Source organism: Chiloscyllium plagiosum, chromosome 32 (assembly GCF_004010195.1).
Source record: "Chiloscyllium plagiosum isolate BGI_BamShark_2017 chromosome 32, ASM401019v2, whole genome shotgun sequence".
NCBI lineage: Eukaryota > Metazoa > Chordata > Chondrichthyes > Orectolobiformes > Hemiscylliidae > Chiloscyllium > Chiloscyllium plagiosum.
This window is the reverse complement of record NC_057741.1, coordinates 4,186,794-4,212,802: the sequence shown is the minus strand read 5'-3', so window position 1 is coordinate 4,212,802 and position 26,009 is coordinate 4,186,794. Positions and strand designations below refer to the sequence as shown.

Below are 26,009 nucleotides of genomic sequence, written 5' to 3'. Positions count from 1 at the left end.
CTGCCTGTGGGAGTGGTAGAGTCAGAATCTTTGGTGACCTTTAAGCGGCAATTGGATAGGTACATGGATGGGTGCTTAAGCTAGGACAAATGTTCGGCACAACATCGTGGGCCGAAGGGCCTGTTCTGTGCTGTATTGTTCTATGTTCTAGAGGGTGGTGCGAGTATGGAATGAACTGCCAGAGGAACTGTTGGACGCCGGTACAATTACAACATTTAAAAGACATCTGGATGGGTATAAGAATAGCAAGGGTTGAGAGAGATATGGACCACCTGCTGGCAAATGTGACTAGATTATGTTAGGAAATCTGGTCGGCACAGACGAGTTGGACCGAAGGGTCTGTTTCCATGCTGTACATCTCTATGACAACCGCACCATAGATGAGTACAACCCTTGCAAATTATCTACTGCATTTGTCCATCTAAAAGCAATTGCACTTCAAATGCAGACCTATTTTCTGCAAAGCACCTTCGGGATATAATAAAACCATACATAAACACATTTACTATCTGCATCTTGAATTTCACGTAACTCTGAGCTACCATCCTGAATTATCTCTGCGTACTAAAATTACACAACAATTTAACTCCAGAATACGTTACAGCTAAGCTGTTGAATATATTGAAGTTAACAACAAATACAAAATGCAAAATGCAGAAACACAATTTTGGCAACACCTTACAGACAAGCACTGAGCACAAAGAAGAAGGTTTTACATATTACTCACCACAGAAATAGACCATCCACATACATTTCACACAGTCTGGATTTATGAAAGAAAAAAAATCACATGCAAAAGGACAAGACTAGACAAATTATTACCCATCCATCCTCCCTCCCAGCCCAGATGTGCAGGGCTTAGTTTTCTCTATAGAAGAGTTAGAAATGGGCTCCATTTTACCTCTAAATCAAATGTTGATGATTTTGCAAAGAATTATGTTTCAATTGCTCCACTTTATTCAATTCAATAGGAATCACGCTTTATCACCACATTCTGCTTTGTGCTCCAACGAGACCTGATGACATCAGTCTTCACCCCCACAATTCTCAAGAATTGTAATTCTGAATTTTACCACACCATACAATGTCCTTTCAATCTCTATTTAACTGTTATTACATCCTTTTCTCCTTCAACCTGTCTTCTCTAGTCCTTTCTCAGCCTCCAACATATGCTGCTCCAGCATCTCATTTGACAGAAATGGTATTGGAAAATTTCCAATGATTAGTTCTTCTCCAGAATTTCAAAACTTGGAGATTTCAATATTACTGTTAGGTTGCCTTCCTCCGACATTTAAAACTCAACTGTGAGCCAACTAATGCTTATTATCTGATCGACTTAGTCTTCTTTCCAATTTGTTAAACCCAGGATTTGTCTGCAGAACAGGTTTTAACTCTTGAAAAGTTGCTCAACAAAGAAAAAGATAAACTAAATATTTTAAATGGAGGGGGAGAAAAAATATAATTTTTGTGGTATGCAATATTAGTGCCTTTCTCAAAAAAGCTAACACTTAATTACAAACAATTCAGAACATAATACAAGAGAATCAGAACATAATACAAGAGAATCAGTACATACACAATCAGAATGTGGATTTGCGCATTGATTTTCTTCCTATTAGCAATAAAATTTTAAAAGATACTCGAATGTTTTCCTAAGAATATTATGGCATTGTTGTAGCTCAGGTTGCAGAAGACTAATGTCTATGCACTATTGTAAGCTATTTAATTGTAGAACTGTGGATCCAAGTGTTTGATTTGGTAATCGATGTTAAGCAATTGATTGTAGCTGTGCATAAACAAGGCGTTGGTTTTGGAACACGACTCTCAGCAACTCAAGCTAATTAACTATCAAATAATAAATGCAAGTTTAGTTTCCATACCTCTCGAGTTTAGACTTTGTTTTCTCCCGGCTTTTCTTCACTTTTGTATTTGCTCTTTTCGGGATAATCGTTGGTTCCAATCCAAACAGTTCTTGTAAATGTGCATACAGGTCATAACGATTATAAACATGGAATTCGAAGCCATTGACCGTTATATACAATCTAGTTTCTGCTTTTGGATCTAAATAAAAACAGTGATACAATCTTCGTTAAATGTAAGACATGAGGTATCATGGCCAAAATTGACAAGTTGCACAGTAATCTGGAATATGTCAATTCTGAAACAATTCTTTTTAAAAAAAAATGGTAGCTTAGCTCAACATTAATTGTAACAAAATTACCAATATCTGAATTCTTAATTCTTGATCCAAATTCTTGATATAGAGTCATAGTCATGGAGATGTACAGTACAGAAACAGACCCTTCGATTCAACTCGTCTATGCCAACCAGATATCCGAAATTAATCTAGTCTCATTTGCCAGCAGTTGCCCATATCCCTCTCAATCCTTTCTATTTATGTACCCATCCAATGCCTTTTAAATGTTGTAATTGTACTAGCCTCCACCTCTTCTTCTGGCAGTTAATTCCATACACGCACCAACTCCTGCATGAAAACGTTGCCCCTTAGGTTCCTTTTAAATCTTTTAAATCTAAAAATTACTGTAAGTAATCTAATCTAAATCTTTCCCCTCTCACCCCAAACCCATGTACTCTAGTTCTTGACTCCCCCATTCCAGGGAAAAGACTTTGTCTATTTACCCTATCCATGCCCCCTCCCACATGATTTTATAAACCTCTATAACGTCACCCCAAATAACATTTTATTTATTGTCAGCCTCAGCACAGTAGTTGCACTCTTTCTTATGTTAGAAGTTCATGGATTCAAGTGCCACTGAAAGAACTTCAGCACACAGCCAAAGTTGATGGTTTCGTGCAATACCAAAGGAATGTTACATTGTCAGAGGTGTAATCTCTCATGAAAAGGTATCTTTCACAAACTAAAACAAAGGTGTACATACAGATTCAATGATGTAAGAGTAAGTCCTGACTTGAAGGTACTGTTGTATTCCTAAAAATGCAACCTCAAGTGCGATGACTTTCAGCACAATCAGATTTCTATATTATACAAATAATGATCTAGCTACATAGAATATTTCTAGGCAGCATAAAGCATTAAATATTATACCAAGTTGAAATACTGTACATCCCCAAATTCTTGTATTCATCAATGAAAAAAGCTATTAAAACACAAAGACATAAAAGAAATATGTCTTTAAAATTGAGTTCCACCCTGCCTCTCCCACAAGCCACCCTCTTCTGTTTTCCACTTCCACTCACTCCTCCTTCCCCTGAACCCACGCCATCAGAGAGGAAAGGGACGGAGAGAGTTGAGGGAGCGAGAAGACTCCTCATGGGTAGTGGCAAGTGGGAGAGTCAGGCAGGAAAGTGATAAGTGGGAGACAGACTGGCCACACATGCCCAGTTTGCCCTGGCACTGAAGCAAAAGTTTTGAAACCGTGTGCATGCATTGGTCCCACTACTACCATGATCCTGAAGCGAAATTACACTATATAAAGCAGCTGAAAACTAGGACTTAATACACTCAAAGAAAAGTAAGGGCATTCTCCTGGGCAACATTTATCTCCCAATCAATACCTCCAAAAGACTGATTAAAAGTCATTTATCTCTCTGTTGCCCAAGCCCTTGATTCATGCAAATCAGCCATCTGTATTTTGCTTTCAAAACAGTGACCATACTTCATAAAAAAAAATCATCTGTGAAGCATTTTGGAACATTATGAAGTGAAAGGCTTTATACTTCTTCAAGTGGTTATGAATATAACATTATTTTCCAATAGGTGTAAATGCATAAATATTACTGTTGTAAAAACATAATTTATTTCTCTTAGCTCTTAATAGAGGTTTCCAATTATGACTATAACTTCATGTTAAAATTAGATGTTTCATGCATTCCTAAAGATTCTATTATTGATCATATCCAAGTTTTTTTTTAAAAAATCAGAAAATATTTCTTAGAATGTGAGTAAGAATTTATACAATTCTAAATTCATTTTTAGGGTAAAAATAGCACTACAAAAAAAAGGAAATAAAGAGCAAACATAGAATTCTCGAGAAACTCAACAGGTCTGGTAGCATCTGTGGAGACAGAAACAGTGTTAAAATTTCAAGTCCAGTATAACTTTTCAGAACTTCAGTCCTCCACCATGAGGACCAATGCAAAACATTTCCCTGTTTTCCATTATCAATTCTTAAGGTACAGAGTTCATATGTGAAATGACAACTGGTTCAAATAAGTTTTAAACATTGGATATTACTGGTCTGAAATGAGAAATAGAATAAAAGTAATATTAATTAAAAAAGTGTTCAAAAATCACCTGAAAAAAGCAGACAATCCTGAAAGGTAGAAATTAAAAAGGTACTGCAAAAAGTTAAGTTATAAAATAAGAGCCTACGCTATTGGAGCTTTCACAGCCCTTTGTTTAAGTTAGCTCAGACGGTGTCTTGACTATAAAGGTACAACTTGAAATAAATTAAAGTTATCTGAACTCAATTCCTGATGAATAATGCTCCAAAGCATAAAATGTATCCTCTGTGGCACCAATCAGAATAATCATTCAAAAAAGCCAAGCCTTCCGGCATGGTGACTCAGTGGTTAGCATTGCTGTCTCATGGCACCACTGATTTGGATTTAATTCCACTCTCCGACAACAGCCCGTGTGAAGTTTACATGTTCTCCCTGACTACATGGGTTTCCTCCAATTGCTCCAGTTTTCTCCCACAGTCCAGAGATGTGCAGGTTAGTCGATCGGCCATGCTAAATTGCCCGAATAGTGTCCACGCTAGATGGTTTAGCCATTGGAAATGCTCGGTTACAGGGATAGGGTAGAGGGGGTAGTTCAGGGGTAGTGGGGGGGGGAATACTGTTTGGAGGGCCAGTGTGGACTCGAACTTAATGGCCTGATTCCACAGTGTAGGGATTCTATGAATCCTGGTGTGGTGAAATGTGAGAAATGCAGGATAAGATGCTCTTGAGGTCAAAGTTGATATATTTTGTAAGTACATAGAACAATACAGCGCAGTACAGGCCCTTTGGCCCTCGATGTTGCGCCGATCCAAGCCCGGGATTCTATGAATCCTGGTGTGGTGAAATGTGAGAAATGCAGGATAAGATGCTCTTGAGGTCAAAGTTGATATATTTTGTAAGTAAACAGCAACTAGAAGTTTACTTCAAATTTAAAATGGCATACTTGATTCCACTGTTTAGTACAACCATCTTCATCTTGTACAAGCACAAAACAGAAACAAATAGAGAGAGAGAAGGTATTCTGAATAAGTCTAGAAAATTTCTTTATAAGAATTGTGACTGCATTGGATGTTAAATCAAAATGCATTCATCACTGTGGAGCCTAAATCAAGTTCAGGTGATTCAATGTTATACATTTTTTTTAAAAACAGTTATATCAATAAATTAAAATACCCAGATTCCCAACAACAAAAAATAAAGGAACAGGATACTGTGCTCTCTGGCTCTAGACTCTCCCACCAAAGGAAACATCTCCTCAGCATTTATCCTGTCAAGCCTCTTAGAATCATCTAGATTTCAATGAAATAACCTCTTATTTTTCTAAACTCCAGTCAGGAGAGTCCCAACCTGTTTAACCTTTGCTCATAAGGCAATTCCTTCATACTGGAGCTTCTCTGAACTGCCCCCACAAAATAATATATTTTCTTAAATAAGGGCACCACAACTGTTCACAGTAATGCAGATGTGGTTTCACCAGCACCTTACACAGTTGCAGTAAGACTTTCTTACTCTTATATTCCAAACCCTTTAAAATTATTACCTGTGCACCTGAGTGCCAGCATTCTGTGTTTCATGCACAAATACCCGCAAATTCTTTGTGTTGCAGTTTTTTTCTCCAATTAAATAAAAATGTTCTTTTGCTCTCCCTTTCAAAATGAAGGACTTCACATTTTCCCCACATAATACTCCAACTGGCAACTTTTTGTCAAATCTCTGTATAAACTGTTTTAATCTCTCTTGCAACCTGCCTTTCCACCTATTTTTGCGTTATCTGCAAATGTGGCTAAAGTACATTCACTTCCTTCCTCCAAGTCATTTATAGTTCCAGCACTGATCCCAACTCACCTATCCCCACTTGCTTTGTATTGCCCATGAGCCAAATCTCTATCCATACTAATATCGTAGGCTCTTACCTTAGTACTTAACTTTTGAAGTACCTTGTCAAACACTTTCTGGAATTCGGGATATAATGTATCTACTGGTTCCACTCTACTCAGCCTGGTTGAGACTTCCTCAAAAACTCTTCATTAGTTAGTCGGACACAATTTCACTTTCATGAAGCTATGCTGATTTGCTTAAGGAGATTATGATGTTCCAAATGTTCTGCTACTGCCTTCTTCATAATTCCAATACATTTCAAACAATATATGTTCGGCTAAATGGCCTAGAGTTTACTGTTTTTTACTTCCTTCCCTTTTTGAATAGGGGTAATAGATTGGTAGTTTTCCAATCCTCTGGCACTTTGCCAGAATCTAAGGACTTTTGAAAAATTTGCAACTCACGCATCCACTATTTTTGTAGCTATTTCTTTTAAGATCCGAGAATGCAAGCCATTGGGGCCTGGGGACTTATCTGCCCTTAGCCCCATTAGTTTGTCTAATACTACTTCTCTAGTGATGTCGATAATACTTGATTCCTCCTCCATATTCTTCAGTATTAATGAAAAGCTCAAAGTATCTTCCACGGTTAAAAACTAAGGCAAAGTGTCTGTTTAACTTCTCTGCCAATTCCTTGTCCCTAGAACTATCTCCCCACATCATTTTTTAAGCAGTCTACATTCATTTTGATCGCACTCTCCCTTTTTTATTTATTTAAAGAAGCTCTCTCATTTTTTATATTCCTCATTAGCTTGTCCTTGTGATTTATGTCCTGAACAGGACATGATAGCCCACTTTAAAACAAGCTAGTGATTTAGTATTCATCATAACTTTTTTGCTTTTGTATTCTATGCTTTTATACATAAAGTCCAGAATCACCATTTGCTTTATGAGTTGTTTCACAGATTCATTGGTTAGGAGGAGGCCATGGAGCCCATCTTGACAGCACCATCTCACAGGTAGCATCTTAATTGCAGCCACTGCCCTCCTTTCTCCCCATAACCTAGCACATGGTTGTTTGAAAAGGAACAGTCTAGTTCTGCTATGAATGCCTTGATTAGACATGCTCCCACCATTAAACATGTCTTCCAACTCACACTCTTGCAATGTATTCCAAACCCTAACTACCTGCAGTATTAAAAAGATTTTCCTCTAACTTTTGTTTCTTTGACTAATTACTTTAAATCTGTGGCTTCTCATTCTTGATCCTTTCACAAGTGGCATATTTTCTCCCTATTTACTTTGTCCACTTCGATCACATCTCTGCTCAGCCTTCTCTTCCAAAGAGGACAGTCGCAGCATGCCCATTCAATCTGCATAACTAAAATCCATCATTTTTAGAACCATTGACATAAACACCTTCTGTACTTTTTCTAATACCTTCACATTCCTTAAAGCACTAGACACAATATTCTAGCAAAACCCAAACTAGGTGCCTCATACAAGTTCAACATAATCTCTTTGCTCTTGTGCTTTATTTTATTAATAAAACCGAGGATATTGTATGCTTTACTAATGTTATTAATCACTATACACACATCTAAGGCCCTCTCACACTCTCTCAAGCACCTTCAGTTATTCATGCACATATTCCCACCCAGGTGTCTGTCTTCCTGTACTCCCTTTAGAATTGCAATTTTTTTGTATATTGTTTCTCTTCATCCTTCCTACCAAAATACATGAAAGTGTATGCTTGCCAATGACTATCAATGCTTTTACAATTTAAATATTCAACATGCATCAAAAGAATTTCAGTTTCACCTCCGAAACATGCACTTGTATCATATATTGTATTTAAACCTAACAAACAGGCAACCAATTCCCAGGCATTTATCAATGCCATTTATAGTTTGGCACCCCAATATTGCAAATATGATTAGGAGCTCAGTTACAATGAATCTTTAGTCAATAAAAAACTCATGTCATATTACATTTATTCCCTAAATCACTAAGAATACAAAACTGAGGAAGCTAAAATGTCTCATATTATTAGGGTCAATTTTGCATTGTTCAGCTAATGAATGCTGATGATGTTTCACGTCATCCAATAAATATCTGAACCTAACTACAGGAACAGAAATTTTTAAAAAACTGCAGATGTTGGAAATCTGAAATAAAAATACAAGTGCAAGGGAAACTCAGCAGTTCCGGTAGGTCTGAAAAATGAGTCATAACAAACTCAAAACATTAACACTGTTTCTCTCTCCACAGATGCCATCAGACCTGAATTTCTCCAGCACTTTTTGTTTTGAATATTTAAGATAAAGAAAATTTGACTAGTTTATGACATTAGTCTGAAATGCCTGGTGACCAGAATTTTCTTCAATTTAATTTCTAACTACACTCGGTTACGAAATTAAAAAGGTGATGGTATGGGCATTTAAAATTAAGTTGAAGGAAAGGGAATGCTCTTCGTGTGATTTTATTACAAATAAAAACATTACTTAACTCAGCTACAAGCTATTAAGTCAAGTGTTTTTAAATTTCTCATAGCTTGGTTTGACCTACCATTCAAATAATGAAGCAGCCAGCCAGCAACAAAAACAAATAAATCCATTAAGACAACAGCTGTTAGCATTCTTTTAAAGATTCAAGGCCTTTCAACATAGGTTAAGTAGTGCTATGGATGGGCTGGAAAGAATTTTTAAAACTGTCGAACTTGAGGACAACAGCTTGCATTTATACAACACCTTTAACATAGGTGAACATCCTAAGACACTTCAAGGATGCACATCAATACTGAGTCAAAGATGACATTAGCAGTGACTAAAGCATTTTAAATTTGTTTAAATTTATTCCTATGGGTGGATATTCCTGGTAAGGGCAGCAATTGTTACCCAATAATGAATGCCCCATAACAGAGTGTTCATAGGCCATTTCAGAGGGCAATTAAGAGTCAACTATATTGCCCAGCGGGTTTGGTATCACTTGTACACCCAGGCAAGAATGATGGATTTTATTTGCTACAGGACTTTAGTGAACCGGATGGCTTTTAGACACTGAGAACTGATGATTACGATCAATGTTTAAGACTGGTTTTCAAATTCTGATTTATCAACTGAACTTAAAATTTCTTCAACTGTAATGATGGATATTTAATCCAGGTCGCCAGAGTAATAGCCTCTAAATTATTAGTCCAGTGATGTTACTAAGTTTTCAGGATGTTCTTAAAAGACAGAGAAAAAGGTTGAGAAGCTGAGAATTTGACCAAGGCACTTCCAGAGCTTGAGGTCTAGACAGCTGAAGGCAGCAGCACAAACATGTGGGGTAGTAGTAGTAAGAGATGCACTGAAAGTCAGACGTTGAGCAATACAGAGTTATAGAGTCACAAAATCATAGAGATGTACAAAACGGAAACAGACTCTTCGGTCCAACCCATCCATGTCAACCAGATATTCCAACCCAATCTAGTCCAACCTGCCAGCACCCGGCCCATATCCCTTTAAACCCTTCCTATTCATATACCCATCCAGATGCCTTTTAAATGTTGTAATTGTAACAGCCTCCATCACTTCCTCTGGCAGGTCATTCCATACACGTACCACACTCTGCATAAAAAAGTTGCCTCTTAGGTCTCTTTTATAATTTTCCCCTCTCACCCTAAACCTATGCCCTCTAGTTCTGGACTCCCCGACCCCAGGGAAAATACTTTGTCTATTTATCCTATCCATGTTCCTCATAATTTTGTAAACCTCTATAAGGTCACCCCTCTCAGCCTCCGATGCTCCAGGGAAAACAGCCCCAGCCTGTTCAGCCTCTCCCTATAGCTCAAATCATCCAACCCTGGCAACATCCTTGTAAATCTTTTCTGAACCCTTTCAAGTTTCACAACATCTTTCCGATAGGAAGGAGACCAGAATTGCACGCAATATTCCAAAAGTGGTCTAACCAATGTTCTGTACAGCCACAACATGACCTCCCAAATCCTGTACTCAATACTCTGACCAATAAAGGAAAGCATACCAAATGCCTTCTTCACTATCCTATCTACCTATAACTCCACTTTCAAGGCGCTATGAACCTGCACTCCAAGGTCTCTTTGTTCAGCAACACTCCCTAGGACCTCACCATTAAGTCTATAAGTCTTGCTAACATTTGCTTTCCCAAAATGCAGCATCTTGCATTTATCTAAATTAAACCATCTGCCACTTCTCAGCCCATTGGCCCATCTGATCAAGATCCTGTTGTAATCTGAGGTAACATTTTTCGTTGTCCACTACATCACCAATTTTGGTGTCATCTGCAAACTCACTAACTGTGTACCTCTTATACTCGCATCCAAATCATTTATGTAAATGACAAAAAGCAGAGGATCCAGCACCGATCCTTGTGGCACTCCACCGGACACAGGCCTCCAGTCTGAAAAACAACACTCCACCACCAACCTCTGTCTTCTACCTTTGAGCCAGTTCTGTATCCAAATAGCTAGTTCTCCCTGTATTCAGTGAGATCTAACCTTGCGAACCAGTCTCCCATGGGGAACGCCTTACTGAAGTCCAGATAGATCACATCTACCACTCTGCCCTCATCAATCCTCTTTGTTACTTCTTCAAAAAACTCAACCAAGTTTGTGAGACATGATTTCCCCACACACAAAGCCATGTTGACTATCCCCAATCGGTCCTTGCCTTTCCAAATATATGTACATCCTGTCCCTCAGGATTCCCTCCAACAACTTGCCCACCACTGACGTCAGGCTCACTGATCTGTAGTTCCCTGGCTTATCCTTACCACCTTTTTTAAATAGTGGCACCACGTTAGCCAACCTCCAAGTCTTCCGGCACCTCACCTGTGACTATCGATGACACAAAAATCTCAGCAAGGGGCGCAGCAATCACTTCTCTAGCTTAGAAGACTGAACTGTAGAGATTTGCAGAATATAGGCAGCAGGGTTTGATGTATTCATAGTCATGGAGGTGGAAAATGGGACCACAGCAATGGGATAGAAAAAGGTTGGTAAAATTCGTTAATAAACTGTTTTTCACTTCTCAGAGAAGACTCTAAGCTCACACAAAGAATGGCTTTCAAGTCAAGTGTTAGAGTGAATCAGTCACTGCCTATAAAATCTGATACCAAGAAATTAATCCCTTTTGAAGTTCAGGTTAGGAAAATGTAGAAGAAAATGGTTGATAAAGCTTTGCCATATCACGGCTATTAGTTAACATTGCAGAAGAAATAGGATACAACTGGCTGTAATCACTTCGTTTCAATAGTAAACTGATTCAAGCTGCTATCTCATTGATTCATTTTTGCTCAAATCAACATTACCTTGCTATGGAAACTGCAACTTAAGCTGCACAGCAAGTGGAATGACATGTACAATGGATGTATATACCATGTAAGATGCACTGTATTATTGTGTGAACGACTGTCTTTCCATAACTTTTCACACAACCTTGGAAGAGTGGATATCAACACTGTTAATGTTCATGCACCTATACATTAATAACAATACATGTCTTTTTCAATGTTAGGAATGGAGATGTGTTAATAGGCGGCTGTGGTGAAGAAGCTAAGCTGAGGAAGTGTCAATGTGATAATGAAACAATAGCGTATTCATAATCAAAACAATAAAATCACAACATTATCTGTGGGCGGCACGGTGGCACAGTGGTTAGCACTGCTGCCTCGCAGCGCCAGAGACCCGGGTTCAATTCCCGACTCAGGCGACTGACTGTGTGGAGTTTGCACGTTCTCCCCGTGTCTGCGTGGGTTTCCTCCGGGGGCTCCGGTTTCCTCCCACAGTCACAAAGATGTGCAAGTCAGGTGAATTGGCCATGCTAAATTGGCCGTAGTGTTAGGTAATAGGGGTAAATGTAGCGGTATGGGTGGGTTACGCTTTGACGGGTCGGTGTGGACTTGTTGGGCCGAAGGGCCTGTTTCCACACTGTAAGTAATCTAATCTAATCTAGCTGATTAACAGATGAAATTGACTATTTTGCAATCATATATCATAAACACCTATGAAGATGGAAAGCTGAAAGATAATCCATATCTAGGAATTGGACAAGGATTCTGGGTACTCCAAGATGGAGGATAGAAAAAATTTCTGGCTCTAACAGCTGCACCTTTTCTGAGGTATTTTAGGTGCTGGAGCACCTAATAAAATAAACTGCATAAATTTCAATTAATTTTGAGGTATTTTAGGTGCTCCTCAAATTCCAGGAGCAGTAAATATCGTTGTATATGCTGTTACATTGTTTCGGAACTTTGGAGAAAAAAAGTCAAAACAACAGCAGTTTTAAAAGGGAGAAGCACAGACAAAGGAAGCACATGACAGGAGGCAGGCAGAGAGGGAGAGAAAGAGAGAGAGACCGAGCGAGAAAGAGAGAGAGACCGAGCGAGAAAGAGAGAGAGACCGAGCGAGACCGAGAAAAAGAAAGAAACTGACACTGCCTTTGCTTTTTAAATTCATGTATCACTGGACTTTGGAGTGCATCTGGGAAAATTAACAAATAGTGAAATTCATAACTAATCTTGGAGGAACTGTTGAGCGAAGTTCACAGCACAGAAACAGTTAATTGTTGTTTTAAGTGTGGCCTACAGAAAGTCTGCAGTAGTGAATAGAGTGGGTTCTTCCTTGATTATATGTTTTTGGAGATAGGTGTCTTGATTAAACTTAAAATATAAGCAATAACTATTAATTTAACCTGGGCCAGTGTTTGTAGAGGAATAAGACGGTGTTATCTTCTGGGTCTGTAGATTGTGAAGGAGCAAAAATGGCCTTCAGTAGAGTATATGTGCTTCTTGTCAGATGTGGGAGTTTAAAGAGAGTTAAGGGTTACTGCGGATTATAAATGCCATAAATGCTGTTGGTTGCGAATCTTATCAGATCGAATGGACCGGTTGGAGAGACAGTTAGAAGCAATGAGAAATTTGCAACTGCAAAAGTATGTGATGGATGACAGTTATAGGAAGGGTGGAAAAGTCTCAGATACAGTCATATAAATGGGTTAATTCAAGGAAGGGTAAGAGAGGTAGGCACCTAGTGCAGGAGTCTTTTGTGGTTATACCCATTTCAAACAGGTATGCTGTTTTGGAAAATGTAGGGGATGATAGATTCTCAGGGGAACGTAACACAAACAGTCAAGTTTCTGGTTTTGAGACTGGCTCTAATGCAACGAGGGGTACGTCGGCTTCCAGAGATCAATTGTGTTAGGGGACTCTGTAGTCGGAGGTACAGACAGACGTTTCTGTGGCCAGCAACAAAAAAGCAGAATGGTGTGTTGGTTCCCTGGTGCCAGAGATGGAAATGTGTTGCTGGAAAAGCGCAGGTCAGGCAGCATCTAGGGAACAGGAGAATCGACGTTTCGGGCATTAGCCCTTCTTCAGGCTAATGCCCGAAACGTCGATTCTCCTGTTCCCTAGATGCTGCCTGACCTGCTGCGCTATTCCAGCAACACATTTCCATCTCTGATCTCCAGACCTCACTTTCTCCTCCCTGGTGCCAGAATCAAGGACGTCTCAGAGAGGGTGCAGAATGTTCTCACGGGGGAGAGGGGCCAGCAGGAGGTCATTGTCCACACTGGAACCAACGACATAGGAAAAGGGAAAAGGTTGAGATTCTGAAGGGAGATTACAGAGAGTTAGGCAGGAATTTAAAAAGGAGGTCCTCAAGAGTAGTAATATCTGGATTACTCCTGGTGCTATGAGCTAGTGAGGGCAGGAATTGGAGGATAGAGCAGATGAGGCTGAGGAGCTAGTGTATGGGAAAAGGATTCACATTTTTGGATTATTGGAATCTCTTTTGGGGTAGAAGTGACCTGTACAATAAAAATGGATTGCACCTAAATTGGAAGGGGACTAATATACTGGCAGGGAAATTTGCTAGAGCTGCTCGGGAGGATTTAAACTAGTACGGTGGCCGAGTGGGACCCAGAGAGATAGTGAGGAAAGAGATCGGTCTGAGACGGGTACAGCTGAGAACAGAAGTGAGTCAAACAGTCAGGGCAAGCAGGGACAAGGTAGAACTAATAAAATAAACTGCATTAATTTCAATGCAAGGGGCCGAACAGGGAAGGCAGATGATCTCAGGGCATGGTGAGAAACATGGGAATGGGATATCATAGCAATTACAGAAACGTGGCTCAGGGATGGGCAGGATTGGCAGCTTAATGTTCCAGGATACAAATGCTGCAGGAAGGATAAAAAGGGAGGCAAGAGAGGAGGGGAAGTGGCATTTTTGAAAAGGGATAGCATTACAGCTGTGCTGAGGGAGGATATTCCTGGAAATACATCAAGGAAAGTTATTTGGGTGGAACTGAGAAATAAGAAAGGGATTATCACCTTATTGGGATTGTATTATAGACCCCCCCACCAATAGTCTGAGTGAAATTGAGAAACAAACTTGTAAGGAGATCTCAGCTATCTGTAAGAATAATAGGGTGGTTATGGTAGGGGATTTTAAATTTCCAAACATAGACTGGGTCTGCCATAGAGTTAAAGGTTGAGAGTGGAGAGGAATTTGTTAAGTGCGTACAAGACAATTTTCTGATTCAATATGTGGATGTATCTACTAGAAAAGGTGCAAAACGTGACCTACTCTTGGGAAATAGGGCAGGGCAGGTGACTGAGGTGTCAGTGGGGGAGCACTTTGGGGCCAGCGACTGTAATTCTATTAGATTTAAAATAGTGATTTAAAAGGATAGACCAGAACTAAAAGTTGAAGTTCTATATTGGAGAAAGGCCAATTTTGACGGTATTAGGCAAGAACTTTTGAAAGCTGATTGGGGACAGATATTCGCAGGTAAAGGGACGGCTAGAAAATGAGAAGCCTTCAGAAATCGGACAATGAGAATCCAGAAAAAGTATATTCTTGTCAGGGTGAAAGGAAAGGCTGGTAAGTACAGGGAATGCTGGATGACTAAAGAAATTGAGGGTTTGGTTAAGAAAAAGAACGAAACATATGTAAGGAATAGACAGGATAGATTGAGTGAATCCTTAGAAGAGTATAAAGGAAGTAGGAGTATACTTAAGAGGGAAATCAGGAGGGCAAAAAGGGGACACGAGATAGCTTTGGCAAATAGAATTAAGGAGAATCCAAAGGGTTTTTAAAAATACATTAAGGACAAAAGCGTAACAAGGGTGGGCGGCACGGTGGCACAGTGGTTAGCACTGCTGTCTCACAGCGCCAGAGACCTGGGGTCAATTCCCGCCTCAGGCGACTGACTGTGTGGAGTTTGCACGTTCTCCCCGTGTCTGCGTGGGTTTCCTCCGGGTAATCCGGTTTCCTCCCACAGTCCAAAGATGTGCAGAGTCACTAAATTGCCTGTAGTGTTAGGTAAGGGGTAAATGTAGGGGTATGGGTGGGTTTCGCTCCGGCGGGTCGGTGTGGACTTGAGCCAAAGGGCCTGTTTCCACACTGTAATGTAATGTAATATAAAAAATGTAATGTAAAGGGAGAGAATTGGGTCCCTCAAAAGATCAGCAAGGCGGCCTTTGTGTGGAGCCGCAGGAAATGGGGGAGAACAGAAATGCGGAGACATTTCTTCAGCCAGAGAGTGGTGGGCCTGTGGAATTCATTGCCGCAGAGTGCAGTGGAGGCCGGGACGCTAAATGTCTTCAAGGCAGAGATTGATAACTTCTTGATGTCACAAGGAATTAAGGGCTATGGGGAGAATGCGGGTAAGTGGAGTTGAAATGCCCATCAGCCATGATTGAATGGTGGAGTGGACTCGATGGGCCGAATGGCCTTACTTCCATTCCCATGTCTTATGGTCTTATACCAAATTAGTATTTTGCATCAGTATTTACTGTGGAAAAGGATCTGGAAGATATAGACTGTAGGGAAATAGATGGTGACATCTTGCAAAATGTCCAGATTACAGAGGAGGAAGTGCTGGATGTCTTGGATGGGTAAAAGTGGATACGTCCACAGGACCTGATCAGGTGTACCCGAGAACTCTGTGGGAAGCTAGAGAAGTGACTGCTGGGTCTCTTGCTTAGATATTTGTATCATCGATAGTCACAGATGAGGTGCCGGAAGACTGGAGCTAACTTGGTGCCACTGTTTAAGAAGGGCGGTAAAGACAAGCCAGGGAACTATAGACCGGTGAGCCTGACGTCAGTGGTGGGCAAGTTGTTGGAGGGTATCCTGAGGGACAGGATGTACATGTGTTTGGAAAGGCAAGGACTGACTGGGGATAGTCAACATTGCTTTGTGCGTGGGAAGTCATGTCTCACAAGCTTCATTGGGTTTTTTGAAGAAGTAACAAAGAGGATTGATAAGGGCAGAGCGGTAGATGTGAACTAGATAGACTTCAGTAAGGCGTTCGACAAGGTTCCCCACGGGAGACTGACTAGCAAGGTTAGATCTCAGAATACAGGGAGAACTAGCCATTTGGATACAGAACTGGCTCAAAGGTAGAAGACAGAGGGTGGTGGTGGAGTGTTGTTTTTCAGACTGGAGACCTGTGACCAGTGGAGTGCCACAAGGATCGGTGCTGGGTCTCTACTTATTGTTATTTACACAAATGATTTGGATGCAAACATAAGAGGTACACAGTTAGTAAGTTTGCAGATGACACCAAAATTGGAGGTGTAGTGGAGAGCGAAGAGGGTTACCTCAGATTACAACAGGATCTGGGACCAGATGGGCCAATGGGCTGAGAAGTGGCAGATGGAGTTTAATTTAGATAAATGCAAGATGCTGCATTTTGGGAAAGCAAATCTTAGCAGGACTTATACACTTAATGGTAAGGTTCTAGGGAGTGTTGCTGAACAAAGAGACCTTGGAGTGCAGGTTCATAGCTCCTTGAAAGTGGAGTCACAGGTAGATAAGATAGTGAAGAAGGCGTTTGGTATGCTTTCCTTTATTGGTCAGAGTATTGAGTACAGGAGTTGGGAGGTCATGTTGCGGCTGTACAGGACATTGGNNNCTCTGGTCTCCTTCCTATCGGAAAGATGTTGTGAAATTTGAAAGGGTTCAGAAAAGATTTACAAGGATGTTGCCAGGGTTGGATGATTTGAGCTATAGGGAGAGGCTGAACAGGCTGGGGCTGTTTTCCCTGGAGCGTCGGAGGCTGAGAGGGGTGACCTTATAGGGGTTTACAAAATTATGAGGGGCATGATAGGGTAAATAAGCAAAGTCTTTTCCCTGGGGTCGGGGAGTCCAGAACTAGAGGGCATAGGTTTAGGGTGAGAGGGGAAAGATATAGAAGAGACCTCAGGGGCAATTTTTTCACACAGAGGGTTGGCACGTGTATGAAATGAGTTGCCAGAGGAAGTGGTGGAGGCTGGTACAATTGCAACATTTAAGAGGCATTTGGATGGGTATATGTAGAGGCAGGGTTTGGAGGGACATGGGCCGGGGGATGGCAGGTGGGACTAGATTGCGTTGGGATATCTGGTTGGCATGGACAGGTTGGACCGAAAGGTCTGTTTCCATGCTGTACATCTCTATGACTCTAAATAGATCAATGTCAAATAACTACTAGACCATTAAGCTTACTATGCAACACTATGGTTTTCACTTAAGCACCAAATAAGTTATAAACACAAAAACAAAATTACAGAAGTAAAAAACTCACCATGCTGTTTCTGTTTTGGATTGTACATCTTCCACCACCTGAATATGAGAAATCCATCCTGGATTCTAACGAAGTAAATACACATATATAATGAAAACTGAGAAAGTTAATACTGTTAAAATTGTAGTTCAAACTATAATTATGTGTAACTTTTGCATATTGCATAAAAATAATTTTCTTGTAATTTCAACATTATGGTTTCAGTTACTTCAATAAGCTTATTACAGCTAATGTACAAGCAGCAAGTTTCAACAAGCAATTTCAGAAATTAAGTCAAGAAAAACAATAGGATATCAATAAGTGACAGTGATACTAACAATAATAAATCAAACTTTTAAAAATCCATTTTATTTCATTGCTAGAAGCAGATTATTTGCCTCCCAAGTGCAATAAAAGACTAAATTATGTCTCATGCAGATTTCAAACATCTCCTGGTGAATAGCACAGAGTGTCATGATCAGAGATTTGGGAAAGATTCAGTTACTCTGTCAAATTGAGTCTGTATAGGAATCAAGAAATAATGGAAAACTAAACAGAAACTGGCATATTTGTCACATAGAATCAAAATTAAAAGTCAAATTCCAATTGTTATCTATAAATCCCAAACACTAGCCATCAAATACAGGATTATACTATACTTAGTATCATCACTACCTGTCATTGCAAACCCGCAACCAGTTAGATATTATCATTTACCACAAATACCGGTCACAAACTTTTAACATCCCATTTCAGGCTTTATTAAGACATTATGATCAATGCTATACACTATCATAATTTAATACAGGAAGTTACAAATGTCAATATGTCAATGAAGTAACAGTCACCCTAATTATCACTACCTCAAGACAATACCAATGTGATTTTCAAAAGACCATTTTTTTAAAATTCATTTTTGGAACATGGGCATCACTGGCAGTCAGCATTTATTGCTTTCTTGAACTGCTTCAGTTCATGATTAGATTTATTGTTGTCACGTATACCTCAATACTTTGAAAAGCTTAATTTTGCAAGCAGTACAGGTAGATCATAGCAAACAAGGACATACAGGTCTTAGGGTGTGCAAACAAAGCGAAGCATACTAGTTTATGGCTGCATAGGAGAGGCAAAAGCAAGATCAACATGAACAAGATCAACACTATTTGAAGTTAGAGAGGTCCATTCAGCAGTCTAATAACAGCAGGGAAGAAGCTGTTCCTGGACCTGTTGGTGTGTTCAAGCTTTTGTATCTTCTTCCTGATGAAAGAGGTTAGAAGAGAGCATTAGGAGGAGTCTTTGATGATGTTGGCAGCTTTTCTATTGTAACAAGAAGTATAAATGGCATCCATGAATGGGAAGTTGGCTTCCATGATGCTCTGGGCTGGGCACACAACTTTCTGCAGTTTCTTCCAATCCTGGGCAGAGCAGTTTCCATACCAGGCTGTTATGCACCCGGATAGAACGCTTTGAATGGTGCATCTATAAAAACTGGTGAGGGGCCCTTATGGACATCCAAATTTCCGAAGCCATCTGGGGAAGAAGCATTGTTGTGCCTTCTTGATCGTCGCATCCATGTAGGAGGTCCCACAGATCGTTGGTTATGGTCACTGCAAAGAACTTGGCACTCTCGACCCTCTCCATCTCAGCTCCATTCATGTAGGTAGGAGCGTATCCATTCCTTTCTTCCTGAAAGGAATGATCAGTTCTTGTGTTTTGCTGACATTGAGAGAAAGCTTGTTATCATTGCACCATGATTCCAGAAGAAGGGCTCATGCCCGAAACGTCGATTCTCCTGTTCCTTGGATGCTGCCTCACTTGCTGTGCTTTTCCAGCAACACATTTTCAGCTCTTATCTCCAGCATCTGCAGTCCTCACTTTCTCCACCTTGACACAAAGTCCTCTATCTCCTTCCTTACATTCTGACTCATCATTGCTTGATATCAGCCTTACCACAAACTTGTAGATGGCGCTCAGTTGGAATTTGGCTACACAGTTGTGAGTGTACAGGGAGTACAGTAGGATGCTGAGAACACATCCTTGCGAGGCACCAGTGTTGTGGATTATCGTGGGAGGAGTTGCCATTGTCTACCTTCACTGATCGCTGTCTGTGGGTCAGGAAACTGAGGACCCAACTGCAAAGGGCAGAGCTAAGGCCTAGGTCTCAGAATTTTGAGATTTGTCTGAAAGGGATTATGGTGTTAAAGACGGAGCTGTAATCAATGGGTAGGAGCCTAACTTAGATACCCTTGTTATCCAGATGATCCAGGGATGAGTGTAGGGCTAGAGAAATGGTGTCCGCTGTGGACCTGTTTTGCTGGTAGTGAAATTGCAGGGGATCAAGGCAGGCTGGGAGGCCAGAGTTGATATTGGCCATGACCTGCCTTTTGAAGCAGGTCGTGGTTATGGAGATCAGAGCCACTAGGCAGTAGTTATTCAAGCACATTGCATGTGTTTTCTTTGGCACTGAGATGATGGCCATCTCCTTAAAGCAGGTGCGGACTTCGACATGTAGCAAGGAGGGGTTGAAGACTTCAGCAAATACCTCCACCAGCTGGTCTGCACAGGATCTAAGTGCATGGACGGGGACACTGTCTGGGCCCGCTGCTTTCCTAGGATTGACCAGTCTAACATCTCCAGTGGTGGGAGGGAGGGAACGGGTGTGTCTGGGGCTGTTGGGGCAAGTGACACTGCGCAGCTGGCATTCTGCTCAAATCAAGCATAGAAAGCATTGAGCGCATCAGGGAGGGATGTGTTTTTGTCCACTGTCGTGCTCTGTTTCACTTCGCATCCAGTTAGGGTGTACAGGCCTCGCCACAGGTAACGGGTGTCTGTTTAATTGGTTTGGGCCTCTAACTTGGTCAGGTACTGCCCCTTGGCATTTCTGATGCGTTTGTGGAGGTCATATCTGGATTTTCTGCATAGATCCAGGTTGCCCCAACTTGAATGCCGCATATTTGATCTTCTAGGCAGTAGATTTCCCAGTTCATCCAAAATTTCCAGTTGGGGAACATATGGATTTACTTCTTTGGCACCCTGTTCTCCACTGTGACAGTGGTGACATTCTCGCCCAATTGTCCGCTGAGTTTATAGATATGGTCTCGTCCACCAACTTGAAGCAGCTCTTCTGCTACCTCAGAGCATTACTGTATTATTTTCTGTGAAGGAGAAGTGTGTTTTTTTTCATCTTTTCTGTGATAGGTTGGTCAGCAGAACTAGCACAGCAGTGAGAGCAGGCCACATGTGGAATGGTGGATTTGGCTTCTCCAGGCCATCGGAGGCAGTGGCAGCGGCCGTGAGGATCTTGGCAATCTAGGCCAGTAGGAGTAAGGTCGTTCTCCCAGTTTTCGGGGTTAACAGCGGCAGTAGAGACTGCATTCGGGGCCTGTGGCAGTTTTAGCAGGATTGTTCTCCCAGCGTTCAGGGCCAGCGACAAAGATCCTCCGACAGCAGCAGTGGACTCTTCAAGATGGCGCTCCCACCAAGGTCATATCTGCAGCCAAAGCAGGACTCATGGCCTGGTGGCAGCAGCCTGGCCTGGCAGCAGAACGAGTAGACTTGGTTGCCGGGCTAGAGTGGATTCAGTGGCTTCAGCGAAGTGGGCCCAGCGGTGAAGAGATGGTGCGTGAAGTGGGGCGATTCCTATGTTGGTGGTTGCCAGCGCAGACTGGGTCAAAAAGACTGATATTCTGAACTTTGCACTTTTTATTTTATTGACTGATTCCTATGACCTGTAATGTTAGATTGCTTATTTCTTAACGTTCTAATTTTTTTTGTTTCCTAAGAATTTGATCTTAAGTATCTGTACCTAGGTACCATTTTACCGAAGATGGTGCTGCAATGCTGTGACTGCAAATTTTTTACTGTACTTTGGAGTACATGTGACAATTGGGGTGGCACAGTGGCTGGCACTGCTAGCTCACAGCACCAGGATCCCAGCTTCAACTCCAGCCTCGGGCGACTGTCTGTGTAGGGTTTGCACATTCTCCCCATATCTGCGTGGGTTTCCTCCGGGTGCTCCAGTTTCCTCCCACAGTCCAACGATATGCAGGTCAGGTGAACTGGTCATGCTAAATTGCCCATAGTGTTAGGTGCATTAGCCAGAGGGGAATGGGTCTGGGTGGGTTACTCTGCAGAGGGCTGGTGTGGACTTGTTGGGCCAAATGGCCTGTTTCCACACTGTAGGGAATCTAACCTAATCTAATAAAACTCATTCAATTCCATTCAACTATTTCCAACTCAGGATGGTGAGGGGCTTGAAGGAAGCTTATTCCCATGTGACTGCTGCCCTTGTCCTTCTCAATGGAAGTGGTTAAGCAGCATTTGGTCAAAAGCAGCCTCGATGTCAAGGGCAATTACTCTCACCTCATCTCTGGAATTCAGGTCTTTTATCCATGCTTCAATCAAAACTGTAATGAGGTCAGGGGCTGAATGGCCCTAGTGGAATCCAAACCAGGCGCCAGTGAGCAGGTTGTTGCAAAGCAGATGCTGCTTGATAGCACGGTTGCTGACATTTTCCATCTCTTTATTGATGATTCAGAATAGACTATTAGGGTGGGTTGGAGATGTCCTGATTTTCAGGACATACCACATTGTCATACCACCATATTATTGCTGTAATACTGTCAGGGCCCATTGCCTTTGCAATGTCTCCAACCAGTTCTTAATACTACGTGGAATGAACTGAACTGGCTAAAGACTGGCATCTATGATGCTGAGGACCTTTGGAGGAGGCTATCTACAGTATAGCCACATGGAAATTGCAAAAACAGAAAATTAAGAACTGAATTTTATCTTTTCTAAAGAAAAGAAACCTACATCATAAGCATTTCGCAGTATTTCCTAATTTGCATTCTGTACATGTAAATTTCTGTAAACAATGTCAAGGCACTTAATGGTAAGGTCCTGGGGAGTGTGGCTGAACAAAGAGATCTTGGAGTGCAGCTTCATAGCTCCTTAAATTGGAGTCGCAGGTAGATAGGATAGTGAAGAAAGCGTTTGGTATGCTTTCCTTTGTTGGTCAGAGTATTGAGTACAGGAGTTGGGAGGTCATGTTACAGCTGTACAAGACATTGGTTCGGCCACATTTGGAATATTGCATGCAATTCTGATCGCCTTCCTCTCTGGAGGATGTTGTGAAACTTCAAAGGGTTCAGAAAAGATTTACAAGGATATTGCCAGGGTTGGAGGATTTGAGCTATTGGGAGAGGCTGACTAGACAGGGGCTGTTTTCCCTGGAGCGTCAGAACCTCAGGGATGACCTTATAGAGGTTTATAAAATCATGAGGAGCATGGATAGGACTATTGGACAAAGTCTTTTCCCTGGGGTGGAGGAGTCTAGAACTAGAGGGCATAGGTTTAGGGTGAGAAGGGAAAGATATAAAAGAGACCTGAGGGATAGCTTTTTCACGCAGAGTGTTATACATGTATGGAATGAGCTGCCAGAGGAAGTGGTGGAGGCTCATAAGATTGCAACATTTAAAAGGCATCTGGATGGGTATATGAATAGGAAGGGTTTGGAGGGATATGGGCCAGGTGCTGGCAGGTGGGACTAGATTGGGTTGGGATATCTGGTTGGCATGGACGAGTTGGACCGAAGGGTCTGTTTCCGTTTGGTACATCTCTATGACTTTTAACTTAAGTTTTTTAAATTCACACTGGCAAAATTGAAAAGGAATTTATGCTAAAATTGCTCAACTTTCAGTTCCGTATGAATCAGTTCCTACCTGATCGACACATCTTCATTAATATAATATATTTCACGAAACATGACCTTTCCGGATAGTACAGAGAATGAAAATGAACCTATTAGAAAGGTAGATAATTAATCAGCTTATGTGATACAAGAGCATCAAAAGATTTGTTGAAACGAATATGAAGAAACAAGGTTTTATTCAATAGCTGAGTTCAGAGGCTATATGGCTCATGCTTGAATAACAATGCTTAATTGAAAATGTTTTCATACTGTACAGTTCAGTTGCGTACGGTTTCATAAATAGAAATTGATTGGAAAGCAGGTTTGAATACATGTAAATTCATATTCTGAAAATGCTTTTTATGCTCTTTTGCATTTTATTAGCTTTTGTAAAATACAGGAAAACAGATTATTTTCAAATTAAATAAAAATCTGAAATGGAATGAAATATTAATTTTTCTTCTGAATAAATCCTCAAAAGGTGTCTCAATGCTGATGATAAACAAAATTTATTTTAAAAACTTACCAATGTGAACATAACCATTTTTATACAGCCTGTTCAGAACCAAAGTCAGTATCAATCCTAAATTACGGGAATTGTAGTAAGTCAGATAAATGATCCATCCACATGATAGGATTGTGGCTGTAAAGAAAGAGCTTGCATTAATCGATTACCTCAGCAAAACACTCATTTTTTTTTTCTCCAATGAATTACAGCTTGAAGTGTGTGAACACAGGAGATAACTATACACGTAAATTAAAGAATGGCCTCAGATGCCATGCAACAGTCCCTTAATACTGCCATCTAAAACATGAATAATTCTGTGCCCAGATGACTGAATGGCCAAAAAGTTCTTAAACTGATATTTGTTCTTTTCCTAAGTAAAAAAGACCAAGAAAACAAACAGATTACAATGATACACATATTAAAAAGTAGGGGGTTACTTAACTTAGTTGGCTGTGCAACTCGTTGCAATGCAAACTAACGCAAACGGCCTGGGTTCAATTTGGCACCAGCAGAAGTTATGATTAAGGACTCTCCTCTTCAACCTTTCCTGTCACCTAAGGCATGATAACCCTCAAGTTAAAACACCACCACCTCGTCCCTCTCTCTCTAATGAGAGAGCAGCCCTATGATCTGATAAGACTATAGGTGACTTTACCTTGTACATAAGATATGCATAATCATTTTGACATGCAAACTTAGAGAACATTAATATAAAGCATAGTAAAAATAATCTCTGTAGGAAATTATCATCAAACCTCAATTCTTTCTTAAATTTATAATTTAATCCAACCTTACAAGATGACTATCAAGTTTAGAAACCAGGAAAAGAAAGTCAAACTTTGTGTTAGTCATGATCCATTACTGATGGCTAGAAGCATTCACACCCTTTACAAAAGCAAAAAACCTAAAGCTCAGACACATTTTCCTGTTGAGAAATGTTACTTCTAGAATAAAAAGCTTATTAAATAGCTTGAAACATTGGGGAAGGCAGAATATTAGAACAGTGGGAAGGGAAATTCAGCAACTGCAGAGTACAAAATATGGGCAACATAAGAAAAAGGAAGAGGAAAAGATAAAAACATAACTGAATCACTATTCACACTGCAATTTACTTCGTTAAACTGGTATTGCCACCAGACAAGCAAGTAGCATTGCATTCACACCTTCCTGAAAACACCAACTTGCCCAATGACCTGCAAACCCTTGTTACTCAGCCTGTCAAGACTCCACTATCTGTATTTATCTTTTGACATTATTAATTACCTGGAATCATCTTGCCAATATCTCTCTGCATATAAATTCTGCACCTGTGCACTTCCTTACACTTCATCTGACAAAGGAGTAGCACTCCAAAAACAATTTCAAATAAACCTGTTGTACTATCACCTGGTGTTGTGTAACTTCTGACTTTGCCCATCCCAGTCCAACACCAGCACCTCCACATTACTCAAACAGCTACTCTAACAAAGGTCACCAATGTCCAGTAACTGTTTTTCTCACCATAAATGCTGTTGGACCTGCTGAATCTATCCATTTTTTTTAAATCTCAGTTGCTCTTTATTTGATATTCAGAACCAAGTCCTGACAGGATAATTTATTATTACCCCAATTCTATCATTACACTACACACCACCCCTACATTGTCTTTTGCATCCTGCCCTCCATTGTCCCACCACATCAAAGCATCCATCTAGTTCTTGGAATATGGAAAGGGATCAAAACTAAAAGTGGACAAAAAACAAGAAGACAGCACTAGTTTTGAAAATGCAAAAGGAAATTTTGCTCATTCACAAAATTATCTCAATCTGAAATCAAAAACAACAGTATTGATCAAATATGCTCCATTTATTAATGTAGAGACTTCCAGAAGGCAACTGCAATGCAATAAAACATGAATATATTGTACGCATATTTCAATGCAGCCATAAATTTAAACAGTAACCTCAGGAACATCACAATGCAGAAGCATGTTTTAGTTCTGAACCTAGATGGCTGCTAGATAACATTCAGATGTTTGAAGTTCAAAATAAAGTTAATCCTCAACTGAATTACATATACAAATCCTTTAAAGCAACAGGTTTGGATTATTCCACGGAACTGTTAAATGACTAAATTAGTAATCCAATTCATCAAGAAAATCTGGAGGGAAAAGAACACTCAGTGAAAACTGGACTATCATTCTTCACTCTTATTTTCAGATAGCCAAGTAATGGGTCAAG

At 40.5% G+C, this 26,009-nt stretch overlaps 1 protein-coding gene across 11 annotated transcripts in view; it reads right to left on the bottom strand.

Moving 5' to 3' along the window:
• Positions 1-26,009, bottom strand: part of kiaa1109 (KIAA1109 ortholog) — a 420,067-nt gene that overhangs the window by 359,472 nt on the left and 34,586 nt on the right. For 9 of the 11 annotated variants that reach the window (XM_043674034.1, XM_043674040.1, XM_043674039.1 and 6 more), the window contains 5 exons: positions 23,809-23,925; positions 23,314-23,392; positions 18,815-18,847; positions 17,612-17,676; positions 1,881-2,061 (listed from right to left, as the gene is read on the bottom strand). In XM_043674034.1, coding sequence (XP_043529969.1) covers positions 1,881-2,061; positions 17,612-17,676; positions 18,815-18,847; positions 23,314-23,392; positions 23,809-23,925 — 475 coding nt within the window. The remainder of the gene's footprint in view (positions 1-1,880; positions 2,062-17,611; positions 17,677-18,814; positions 18,848-23,313; positions 23,393-23,808; positions 23,926-26,009) is intronic. The other 2 variants (XM_043674037.1, XM_043674044.1) reach the window with 1 other exon arrangement.